General features: G+C 34.3%; 1 protein-coding gene across 2 annotated transcripts in view; it reads left to right on the top strand.

Moving 5' to 3' along the window:
* The window catches only part of LOC145259212 (acyltransferase PGAP2-like), an 89,583-nt gene that overhangs the window by 17,339 nt on the left and 58,504 nt on the right, over window positions 1-13,740 (top strand). For both annotated transcript variants that reach the window (XM_080117045.1, XM_080117046.1), the window contains exon 2: window positions 8,027-8,282. In XM_080117045.1, coding sequence (XP_079973171.1) covers window positions 8,027-8,282 — 256 coding nt within the window. The remainder of the gene's footprint in view (window positions 1-8,026; window positions 8,283-13,740) is intronic.

The raw sequence follows: 13,740 nt of genomic DNA, 5'->3' as shown, positions 1-13,740 counted from the left end.
ATGATGACGATTATTGAGATTTCAAATAATGAATGTAATGAGATAAATTTGACTACTTATGAGGATGGTTGGTTCATACCAACTATTTGAAGACTACGATGTTGTAGTTTGCAGAGAAGCAGTCCTGAGGTTACATGCCCCCCCCCCCGCTCCTTGTAAAACATTCACAGCAAAGACTTGGTTAGTGCCAACCACTGCAAAGAATTTTTTCTACCTTAGTATGCTTAAAACTGAACGGGACAACCATGTTTCTTTCCAAGAACTTTCTATCTGTAGAATGCGATACCGTGGGACTACGATACCATGGGACTACTTCCCAGCTGAGTATAACAATCGTTTTTAAAGCCAATGTTAACAAATTCTTGTCAGCTATTCACGTAAGTAATAAAATTTTTAGCATCTAAGCCATCGTTTCCAATCCTCTTATGTTCTTTGTCCACTGACAATCTCAATCCTTGAGTAGGTTTTATGCCTTGATAAACTCTTTTTTTTATTGCTTTTGGTGAAGATAGTTTTTTTACTTTCCTTATTGATTGAAAAATATTGTTTTCTATTTTATTTGAATCTGGAGATATGCAACTTTTTTCTGTTTCTGTTTTCTTTTTTCTGTTTTCTTTTTTCTGTTTGTTTTCTTTTTTCTGTTTCTGTTCTTTTCGTTTTTCTTTCGTTTTGTTTTTCATTTCCTCCTTTTCCTTTGTTTTCCTCGTTTTTGCTTCCTATTTATTCCTTTGTCTTTCTGTTTTAATGTTTTTCTAGTGTTCACACAAAAAAAATTATTTCTGCTAGAATTTTTATAAAAACTGATTTAGATATTTTGATAAAAGACTAAGGAAAGGCAAAGCAAGGAACGCAGTTATTCTTGCAACCATCGAATATTTATGAAAATTACTATTTCAAAACTGGTACCCATTTGATGATGCCAGGTAACCTTACCTGTCATGAATTTCGTTGCCAAACCTTTAAAAATCAATCCTTCTATTTAGAATTTTTTTTAATTACAACCTGGCAGGAAGCGAACTTTACGAAACCTTCAATAAACGTTCTTTTCTTTTCCTCTTTTGTCTTTTCGCTTTGAATTCTTCAACGTTTTGTACAAGATGGGAGGATTCTTCCTATCAACTCCTCTCCTCCTCTTCCTCAAAACCTAGGTGATCCCTTTCCTTTAAGAAAATGGGAATACCTTCTCTTCACAGACAGTTTTGAGTCATTTTTAATCAGATGTGAAAATTCAGTTTCTTAACAACAAATGTTGATGATGTGAAAATAAATTCAAAGAGAAACGGGGGGGGGGATGTAATAAGAATGGAGAATTCTTATAAAATGCAAGCATTATTTCAGTCTGCATTGCGTAAAACAATGGAAATATTTCAAATTAAAGTATGACAGACCAACAGACGGTGTAGAGCTTTTCATAAAGAAATATTGAAAATATTATTTCATTCAAATGTAAGCATGACAGACCTTTAGGATAAGTTTTATGCGTGAGTGCAAAAAAACCTAATAAAAGATTAATTTGCAACACAAAAGCACTCAATGATTAACCAACACCTCTTTATTTGAACCAACTTCAAGTCTAACGTAAACAAGTTCTTGATGAGCCGTTCTCTTCATTCATCCAATTTACCCAATTTCGACTACTAATGACTACTGTACACTCATTAACCCTTATCCTTGAGTGACCTCTGGACCTTGATAAGTGGTGTGACTCCTTTGTAAAAAAACAAAACAAAAACAAAAAGGTTCATTTCGAAAGAAGAGGGACTGTCCCAGGTGAAAGAAAGTTCCTGAATGTTCTCATGTCGAGAGGCAGAAACTTGAAGTGTCCTTAGGTTGTTCAGTGGAGGTCTTCAGTGAAGCAGTCGCAGCCGGGGGGAGGGTTAATGGACAGAGAGTGAGAGTCTTCTTTGGGGATCTGAGCTCCTCTGCTGGCTAGTTCCTGACAGAGGTAATTAGTTCCTTAATGGACATATAGGATTAATGCGCCCTACCATGGCTGCATCAATCAGTCAACACGGAGGCATTAATCCACAAGAGAAAATAGTTATGGTGACTGCTAAAGACCTATAAAAATGCTGTTTAAACTGGAAGCATGACTGACTATATCTGTGTTGGGCTCTGAATGGTAGCACCTGACAGGCTTCCATCTAAGAATCATAGGATTTGTTCTGGAAATGGAACCAAACTGCTTCAGGCGCTCCCAGAGGAAAGATGTACATGTATATTGCCCCCCCCCCCCTATCTATCATTCTTAGCCCTTACATCTTTTTTTTTTTTTTTTTTTTTTGCCTACCTTATTTTCCAAACCTATTAACTACTCAAGCTCTGCTCTTTCACTAATGTCTGTACTATAATGGCAAACATGTGATGCCTCAATTTGGGAGTTTTCAAGTCTCTCATATTTACCATTACTTCCAAGATCACTTTGACCTTGTAGTCAGCGTCACCTGGCTTAAATAGAATTCATCACTTGATTTTTTTATTTATAAAATATTTGGATTGTTTGGACTATTATTGTAATTTTTTTGCGTTTTCTGTCAATGTAACTTCTGACGTAATTCATGCTAAAGGACTCTGCTCAAAATTCTATCAAGATTGCCCAAGTTTGATGGAAAGATTTCCCGAGTTGACAAGATACACCTGAAGAAGGTTGGAGGATGCATCAGCCGAAACATTTTGGGAATAACACTCTAGATGAGAACAGTCTGAATAATCCAAATGAAAACAGTTTTCAAACATAATTCAATCTCAGAACTAAATTATATTTTTACATGTATTTTGCGTTATCAAAGTATATAGGAAAAAAAGCCATACTGAAACAAATGTTGACTAACTTCCATTAATATCTATACATCTATAAAAGTGTGTGTGTGAGGCCAACTCTCAACCTATATACTCAACGAATTTTTGATCTACTGACTTGAAATTTCGTATATAAGATATTTAGACATGTGGAAAACTTTTTAGTCTGTTTTCATCTGGAAAAATGGGCTGCTAAGGGGGTCAAAATTGAAAAATTGATTCTTGAAGGGGGATCTTCAGATTTTTGGCTGCATATGCACGAATCGTTCATATGACAACTTATGTTAAGAATAAGTATGTTTTAAAACACTTTTTAAAGGTTGTGGCAAGCTGGCTTTATGGTTATCATACTTGATTTGCTGCCTTTTATTAGCATGCACATGTATCAGTTTCTTTCTATTTTTATTTTTACTTTTTATTATTATATATTTTTTTAAAGGAATTTAGATTATGTTAATTACCGGGCAACGCCGGGTACATCTGTTATAGATATTAAGAATGTGAATGATCCTATCTGCAAAATAATTGGATTTCTCATTAAGTACACCAAAATGGGTTGATATGTCACAAAAAAAAAAAAAATAAGCCTATCATGTAGGTTGTGAAATGCTGAATCTACAAAATTTGATTTCAATTGTTAAAGTTATTTGTCTATCCCCCCCCCCTCCCCTCGCGCTCTCCTGCCTCCTCATAATTAGTATCTTTACTTTACTAATTACAATGTTTTGTTAAGCATTCAATTGTGTGTGTGTTGGTATGATATATTTTTTTCATATTGACATAGTTAATGACAGCCAAGGTTAACATGACGCCAATACTTTTGTACAAATGCGTCTGTTATTGATCCGAAATCAATGTCTCTTTAATAAGCTCTTTAAGGAATTATTGACTTTTTATCAGTGAGGAGGATTTACTTTTTTTTTTAACTACTTTTGCTTATTCATCTCCTACACACACACACAAACTTTTATACACATGCATACTTGTGTAAATACATATACATAGTTAACATTAATACACATATACTTAAACCTACATGCACATATAATATAATAATAGTGTATATAAATATGTACAATTATTAATGGTATATCTAATAATATTAATCTAATTTATAAAGCTCACTATGTATATCCGTCTGTCTGTCTCTCAATATTTTCAAACTCTATCTCTTCCGAAATTAAAAATTGCAAAGCAGGCCTCAAATGATGGGATTTTTTATGGGCCGTTCTTTTGATTTGAGCTGATGGCACCCAAATACTTTTTTTTTTTTTTTTTTTTTTTAATTTTGAAATCACGAATAATATATACAAAATCTGGACAAATTAAAATATATTTAAGTGTATTTTATGACCAGGTAAAGCAGGCACCCCCTTTCCCTGCTAGTATGATATTAAACTGTCTATCGAGTTATATATAGAAGTGTGTGTGTACTATGGACTCTAAAATGGCTGAGTCGATTATTTTTTTTTTTTTTTAATTTTATACAAATGTACTTTATATATCTGGGACTATTCTTAGATAGGTTTTGTATCAGAATGCCTTTGATAAGTATTGATAATCGAAAAAATCCAATTAAAGAAGAAACAGTTTGATTTTGGCCGAAGTTAACACCTTTATATAACCTAATCTCACAAGTGCATTTAAGATGTTTTATCATCACACAAGTTGAAGGGTCCGACGTATAAATCTGATAAGACGGGTGCATGTTTAAAATGAATGTTTTTGTTTAGGGGGCACAATTGAACCATGATACTTGGCTTTTGCATTTTAAACTTTAATTCAAGCTATTATATAAAAATAATTTTATAAAATAAAAACTTACACATACATGGATGCACAAACCTTTCTATACACACTTATATATGTATATGAGCATATACATATATCTACTTAAACTAACTTACATGCATACATGGAGTCACTCACACGTCTAATATGTACATATATTGTATGTACATACTAGTGATGGGACAATTCCAATATTTTTCCCTGATTCCAATACAATTACCGATTCTGAACTAAATTCCTGATTCCGATACAATTACCGATTCCGATTCTTTATAAATCTTTAATCATTTAACTATAAGATTGTTATTTTCCCTGATTTTCATAAAAACACATGTTAAAAATGCAAATATTTTCCTAAACGTCAAAATACACTTGCGGAGAATGATCTATCGATTTTAGATTTATTTGTATTTTAAAATTAATAAATATTTATTATTTTATCATTATTACCAGCAATGGAAGATTTTTACTTTAAACAAAATCAAATAAAAAAGGACAATTAAAAGAATCATTTTTGTATCGGAAAATAGGCATCAATTTTTCGAATACTGATTCTGATACCCGCAAATCTTCCGATTAATCGTCCCGACATATATATGCACATGACTGTGTGTTATGTGTGTATTCATGGTTGCATATACATTTATGTTGCAAATTATTCATACTTATCCTATCCTGTATATCATATTTTGATTGCAGAAATTCCCCTCTGGACCAAATTGTGGTAGGTTTGCAATAACAGATGCCACATACAAATTTATTATATCTAAACTTTTATCCATCATCTTATGTAACTTTTAAACACCATTACAGACATTTATTCGTTATAATAAAATCCTATCTTACTTCCTACGAGCGACATCGTCACGATTGCCAAGATCCATAGACGAAGTGGTTCGTATTTTCCCCTCTACCTGAAAAGTCCTCCCAGTCAAGGTAAATATATAACCATTATAACTATATTGATCTGACACCCTTAACTGGATTAAACACTCATACTAATACAACTAATATCACACTTCACTATTCGAAAATAATGAATTCTCCTCTCTAACATTCTGCCTATTCTCATTAGTGACCATGACATTCTATTATTCTGGATTATACACAATCATACAAAAAATGGACACATCAGCCCTTAATTACTATGGCTGCTCAGTCACCACGCATTGTTTTAAATCATTTATACTTTCCTATTGTTGCTTTTCCTCTACTTTACAGGTTACTGTTTACAAAAAATTAACCATAACATCTAGCTTAGAGTTACACAAACAAAATAGCCGTAACTTTCGTATAAACCAGTTAGCACAGCTACCTTGAGTGATGTTTACATTTACTGCAAATACCGTGGCTTCGTTGTTTCAGCATTGTAAATTATGCTACTTCGCATTATTTGGATTAACATTATTTACATATTGTTACATTAAAAAAAATTGTCGCAGTTTTCTTTTTTTTTTATCATGTCTGGTTTCAGCGTCCTAAATTATGCAATGCTAAAATGAACTGATCTCTTAATAAACAATTACAAACTGTTCTCTGTAATCGGGTATTAATAGAAAAACAATGAACCACTGATACTTACATTACATTAAAACATTTACCCAAAACGTGGCGAGGCTGCGGCAACTATTTAATTTTTTTTTTCTTCTTTATAACATGTTATGGTAACGTTTTTTTAACAGTTGTCTTCTACATTAGAAAAAAAAATTGTCCCAGCTTTCTTTTATTAATGATTTGATTTAATAAAAAATATCTTTCAATCGAGCGTCAAAACTTATGAGATGATAGTATGAATGAATCTCTGGCGGACGTTTAGGAAATTGCCCCCCCCCCTCTAAATTCCTCAATTTACACTTTATTCACGTTAATCTCATTGATTACAAACTTTCCTTTCAGATTAAAAAATTTCTTATGACTTCTATCGCCGGGGATCAGTTTTCAATTATAATGTCTAACTAAATTGAACGCATACTTTGTGACTATCACCAAGAAAAATATTGCGACAATATTTTGCTAAACCTTATAATTGAAAAATGATCCCCTACGATAAGTCGTAATTTTTTTTTTTTTTTCAATTTTATTTTTCTAGTCTGAAACTTAAATTTGTACTTGATGCGATTAACGTGAAAAAAGGAAAAAAAATGTAAATTGTGGAATTTGGAGGGGGTTCATAAATGTCAGCTGATTCTCTTAATAAAAGGGAGTTGTAGTAAACCCCCCTCCCCCTTACATCAAAGTGGCACCGAGCCTACATTGAGGTGATTAGGCAAAAAACAAAATTATTTTTCACTTTCGAAATCATAAAAACTATTTCTTCTATATATATAAAAGCCAAACGTCTGTGTGTATGTATGTATGTTTGTTTGTAACGCTAAAACTTTTGAAAGACGGAACCAAACTTGACAAATTTGGTATCATATCGAAGCCCCATCACCCGGATGACAAATATCGAAATTTCGCGTCAAACGGACCACTAGAAGTTGGTCAACTGATCAGTTATCTTCGAGGGGGGCCCCCAAAAAACCTGTCATTATCTATATATATAAAAGACAAATGTTTGTTTGTAACGCTAAAACTTGAGATGAAAGATTCCTCTCCCCTAAGAATAAAACATATGTTCAATATCTGCTTTTGTTTTTTCATTGTTTATACGGTCCCGAGCAACGCCGGGTAGCCCTGCTAGTTTTATATAAAACACATTCTTACACTCCAAGCCTGAATTAAGTCAAGAGATAAATTATCATTTTCATTACTTTTCATTCAGTTTATATTTAACTACATTTATGTCAGTTTTGTTATTTTTACTTTCTTTGTATATCAAATAATTTATGCCACTAAGGTACAAATTTCCCCTTTATTACATTGCCTACAAATATACTTATTGTTTATATATATATTTTTTTAATATAATTATTTTTTGTCTAGTTCTCTTTTCAGGAATCATTTTCCACACTGCTCGGACATTAACTTTTTATTTTATTTATTTTATTTATTTTTGGGTACTTTTTTTACTGGAGCACCAACTACACCATTTCCTTTAAACTGACAATTTCTATAGGTTTTCGACTGCTGAATAAGACAATCTATTTTAACTTTGGCAGAGACAAGTAGTTTTCCAGATATGACTTACATTAGGCACTGTAATGATAAAAAAGTGTACTTCTCTTTGCACGACACTGCCACCCACCCCTATTTTTTTTTTTTTTTTTTTTTTTACAGGTGAGTATGCTTGCTAATAACATGTATCAAGGTTGAATTTGGGGCAAATACTCTGACAGCACCCCCCCCCCCCTCATAAAATGGGGTGTCTATTCCGAAAGCTGTTCTTACCATGTGTAGGTTGGTCGTTCGGAATGTTGATAGCATTACAATCATATTAAGTTGCAATCACTCAACTGTCTTTCTAATTGTATTAGTTTTTTTTTTTGCTTACCAGGTTCCAAATTACTTGCCATCTATCAGTGCTGCCATTGGAGGTTTCACCCCACAACGTTATGTTTGGCGAACATGTATCGGTCTTCACTCTGCTCCACGCTTCATGGTTGCAGTGGCCTATTACAACTTCCACATGTCCGTAGACTTATCTCAAAATAAAACGTATAAACGCATTGCTTTCGTGGCCTGCATCTTGCACATTGTTGAGAATATGGCTTTACTTGGTCTCACTTATGTAGCATCCAATGAAAATCACGGTAAGTCCAACATTTTTTGCCTTTTCCATAATTGAAAATTCAATTTACTTTCATTGCAAAAAAAAAAAAATAAGTTTCCAAATAAAACAGAACATTCTCCTAAATATTTTATCAGATAAATCTCAATGTTTTTGTAAATTAATTTTTTACCATTATTTCTGGATTCATCCAGTGCATTAAAATAATTTGGATTGGTTTGTTTTGTCTGGCCAACATATGAAGCTAGCATCTAAAACAAATTTTAAATGAAATAGGGTAATTATTAACCTGATTTGACAGTTTGTTTCAAATAAATATTTTGGAATCAATTAGTGTTTAAGGACTCCTCACCAAATGAGTGAAACTGTATCTTGATCTTCGCACATGCTAGTTGCCTCGGTAAAAAGACATAAAACCCGAGTTTTTTTTTTTTTTTTTTTTTACCATCAAAATTTATTTTTTAATGTATGGTGCATTGTTACACACACACACACACACACACACATATATATATAACAATTAAATTTACCAAAATGATCCAATTAAATTATATTATAAGTATATTATAAATATTAAAGAATTAATATTTATAAAGTTATCTCAGCCAGATGTAAAAGCTCGATAAAACCTAATAGGAGATAGAGCTTATGATACAAGCAAACAGTTAATAAAGCATATTTAATCTGAAAAGGAAAGAAACACTAGATAAGTAGATAGTCCTTAATCCGCGGAGTTTCAAAGAAATACTTTCCTTCTCATCAGAGGGTAGGAATTAGCAAAATGCGGGATCGGATTTTGCATGCAAAAGTATTTGATGAAACAACAAGTAAGTCAAAGATCTTACTTGATAACAAAAAAAAAGTGAAGCAGAGGGAATATGGTGAAGAAAAAGGTGATTACACATGAATGGATAGTCTGGTGGAAGACTATCCATTCATGTGTAATCACCTTTTTCTTCACCATATTCCCTCTGCTTCACTTTTTTTTGTTATCAAGATCTTTGACTTGTTGTTTCATCAAATACTTTTGCATGCAAAATCTGATCCCGCATTTTGCTAATTCCTACCCTCTGATGAGAAGGAAAGTATTTCTTCGAAACTCCGCGGATTAAGGACTATCCACTTATCTAGTGTTTCCTTTTCAGATTAAATATGTTTTTAACATGTTTTATTAACTGTTTGCTCGTGTATATATATATATATATATATATATATATTTTTAATAAACAAACGGCGGATAATCATTGTACATTTTAATAGTTACATTATTTTTTGGTACGTATTTTATTTTTTAAATAAGAAAAAAAAAACAGTTTTAGTTTTTATTTATTTTTATTTTTTTTGTGTCACTCGTGGATCTGTGTTAAATCCTCAGTGTGAGCAATACTCAATACAATTGCGAATTACTGAATGGAATGATAAATTATTGCCCTAGAAAAGACTACATGATTCCATTTCTGTTTGGTGAAAACCGGTTTTCTGTTTTTTTTTATTTGTTTTTATGCTGCAGACCTACTAGTTGGCCAGTTGTGTACAAATCCCAAGAGTGATAGGAGCTTTCTATCATGTCTGAAAGTGACACAATGTTTAATGAGCTAGATTGGAGATGTACCACTTATGCTTTCTACTGATCCAAGTTATGAGAACAGGGCCATTGCCAGCACCCTCAAAAATGCATCACTGGATTGCCACAAATAACAGGGACATGCCCAGAGTGATGAAAACAGTTTCTGACTCCAGTTAGTGTCTTTGATGTGTTTTCAAGTGAAGTCACATCATACCACCTCACATCTTCGAAGTTGGCTTGAAAGTCAACACCAAAATGTACCTGGATGTGTGTGGTGACCTGATCCCCTGGTGCAATCAGGTGGCCACTGGCAGACCGTGAGTGTTGCAGCAGGACTCTACGCCAGCCCACAAGCTTAAAGAGACCCAGGCTTGGCTTCAGAAGGAGTGCTATGACTTTGTACCCTTCTTTCACTGCCCCCCCCCGACCTATACCTGCTGGGCTACTTCTTTTAGTCATACAACGAAACCATCAACCTGACCTCCACCAACACCAGCCTTATCGCCGCCATCTGTTGAGTATTCGCCAAGCTACTGCCAGCCATTGTGTAAAAGGCATGTTTGCAGTTATCGAGGCGGTATTTGAGGTTAAAAGCAGCTACATTGAATAGATGTCAGCTCTATTACATAATCAAGTTACCTAGATTGATTTTTTTTTTTTTTTCAATAAAAGTTTTAAAATAAAGCTGGACTGTTGTTTTCTTTAGGGCGACAAATGTATCGTTCCATCGTGTACTAAGAACTTATTTATGGCTGATGGAACAAGAGCCTGCTATTCCCATGAATTAAAAAAAATGGTTCCACTCAAAATTATGTGCAGATTCCCCTGAATTTAACAGAAATCTGTTTCCTTTCAATGTTTTTCATTTTCAATTAAAAATAAAATTTTCATTACTTGGATTCTTCAGACTACTATTCTCATCCTGAGTGTTTCAGCTGATGGAACCTCTCATCTATGTTAGGTGTATCGTATCGAATTCATAAAATTTTATAAGTAATTGTTGTAAACATGCACTTAGTTGCAAGGAACATGTGATGTAAGAGTCTTATTATGAGTGAGGAATATTTAAATGAGAAAAGGGGAATCCTCCAAGAAATGCAAAATATATTTGCTTTGGGGTTAACCATCCAGAGTTTAATTTGTTGACTTGAAAAAAACATGTAATGATTCTATGCATACTGCCATGATGATTATCTATTTGAATCTTTCCCAAGATAAAGGTCATCCAGATATCTGACCCTCTGTTTAGTCAGATTTTTATGTCCATTAATTGGTAGCTGTTGTCTTGAGTGATTTTGGTGATAGTGTGTTTAGTTGGTTGTTTGGGTGTTTCATGGTCAATTGAGATTTGTGTGTGTGTGTCTCAGATAGAAATGAGCCCTGTAGTTCTTAGCTAATGAATTGTTTGTTTTGATTTGTATGCTACTATTGTCTGCCGGAGAGAGTTACTTGGTTTGTCTGTGTTGTGAGGACGTCTCTAGAATGGTTATTAGGTCCTTGGCATGGCTATCTACTTCCCGGGGGTTAAACCTGATGAAATGATAGGCACATCCTCTTTAGACTAAGGGGCTGATATAATATTGGCTATACTTGCTGTGAGTCTTGTCTCCAAGTCGTCTTGACGTCATTATGGACAGGATTTTCATTGTCGACATGGATGCTGAAACTTGAATGCTTGTATAAAATAGTAAACAACACATTTTTTTTTTTTATATAGAAATAGAATTGTGTTTTAATTTTAACAATTGACGGGCATTTTAAACTCAAGACCTGTCTGTTATCAAGTGTGACTGGATCCAAACTCCATACGTCTGTCCCAGTCGACGCTCACGGTAAAACTGTTCAATACAGTACAATTCTTCTCTTTCTCTCGCAGAGAGAGTGACAGAGAAAGAAAGAGACAAGCACACAGAACATTGGAACCTTGTTTAGTTTTTCAGATGAATTTTGGTGGTGAGTTTTTTTGGGTTTGATCTTTTGAAGCCAACTCTAAGGGCCCGTGTTTTCTAAGCAACTGTCTGTCTTGGCTTGGATCCTATTTGATTAACGACAGTTACTGAAGCTGCTGTATTTTTCCAATAACGCATCTTTTTTACTTTCCTCCCTGTGAGCACAAGATTTATTAATGTGGAAAGCCCAGCTCCCCAAAAGAGAGCTTATCATTGTGCCACATTAGGTTGGGCTAAGAATTCTCATTTCCAACTCTGTTGTTTAATAGAACAAAACTAGTATCATTGTAACATCTCGAATAAAACTTTGGGTTATAGTCAGCTAATGTACTTCCTAACTTCCGGCATGGCTACTACTGGAAGCAGTGACAGTTCAATTTCTTGTTATTAAAAGTGCAAATAAAGATTGTGTCATTTTTTATCTGTATGATTATAATTTTTATTGTATATTTTCAGTAATGTCCTTTTCTTATATATTTTATTTCAATAAATCGTTTCACAACAGAAATACTGAGGAACAATAAAAGTGAAGAAACTGATTTGCCTTGTCACCGTTTCCGGTAGCAGCCTTGCCGGGAGTTAGAAAATATGAAAGTATGTAACTAACTATAACCAAACTTTATTTATTTTAAATTTAATTTTATTTGAAGGAAGAATCCTTCTGTTGGAGCACTGGCCGAGAGTATGTTGGTGCTGCAACCGGTGTCTGAATTGGGCAGATGATATTGCCTATTAGTGAATGCACACGGACATATATTTACATTGTAAACATTTACATTGTGCAAATGAGACCACTGAATGGTTCAAAACTGCAATTGAAGCACATGTTCCTGCACGGAAATTCTATAGCAAGCCCCACTCTCCCCAATGGTTTACTTCTGCTTGTGCAGCTGCCATTTGTCAAAAGCAGCATGCATTCCGCAGATTCAACCGGCATAAGTCCAGCTCAAATAAACAGAAATTTATAGAAGCTAGAAATAATTGTAAGAAAGTGATAGACAGCTAAGACAGATTACTCTGAAACCACCAGAAAACGCATCGAAGCACAGAAATTAGGAACCCGGAATTTTTGGAAAATCTACAACAGCGTAGTAAATAATGGACAGTCAACTATTCCCCCACTATCCAACAATCATGACGTTGCTTGCATGGCAACTGACAAGGCTAATCTGCTTGCCAGTCAGTTTGCCTCAAATTCCACACTGAACTCGGTACACCACTCCCTCCCTGATTTTTCCTCTGCGAACAGACGCCACGCTAGACTATTTGAAAATCACCCCTTCTCCGGTACATGCTATTATAAAAAACCTAGACACCTCAAAAGCATGTAGACCAGATCTCATCCCGGCTGTGCGATTAAAAAAATGCTCTGCCGAGGTTGCTCCAGTTCTCTCCAAACTTTACAATAGATGCCTTAATAAATCTTGCTTTCGCAACTGCTGGAAAACCGCCTCTGTGGTACCAGTCTTCAAGAATTCTGGTGAAAGAACTGACCCACTAAATTATCGCCCCATTAGCCTCCTCCCACTTTTCGCCAAAATATTTGAGTCCTTAGTTAATCAAGCCCTAGTCCAGCACCTAACAGCTGCTAAACTCCTGACTGACAAACAATATGGATTCAGGCAAGCCCATTCAACAGTAGATATCTTAACTGTAGTTTCTGAACGTATATACCGTTCATTGGGCAAAACAGGGGAGGGTAGAGCAGTAGCCCTTGATATATCTAAGGCTTTTGACAGGGTATGGCACGATGGTCTTCTAAGGAAAATTAGATCATATGGAATCACTGGAAGAATTCATAATGTAATTAAATCCTTCTTAAGTAATAGAAAAATCAAAGTTTTCCTCAACGGTCGTACATCTAAACAATATGACATAAATGCGGGAGTACGTAAGGGGTCTATTCTTGGACCTCTATTATTCCTGATATTCATAAATGACCTCCCTGATAAAATTGTTTCGGA

This window comes from Euprymna scolopes, chromosome 34, assembly GCF_053919585.1.
Source record: "Euprymna scolopes isolate OS-2025 chromosome 34, ASM5391958v1, whole genome shotgun sequence".
In the NCBI taxonomy this organism is placed as follows: Eukaryota; Metazoa; Mollusca; class Cephalopoda; order Sepiida; family Sepiolidae; genus Euprymna; species Euprymna scolopes.
This window is presented reverse-complemented; position numbering and strand designations above follow the sequence as displayed.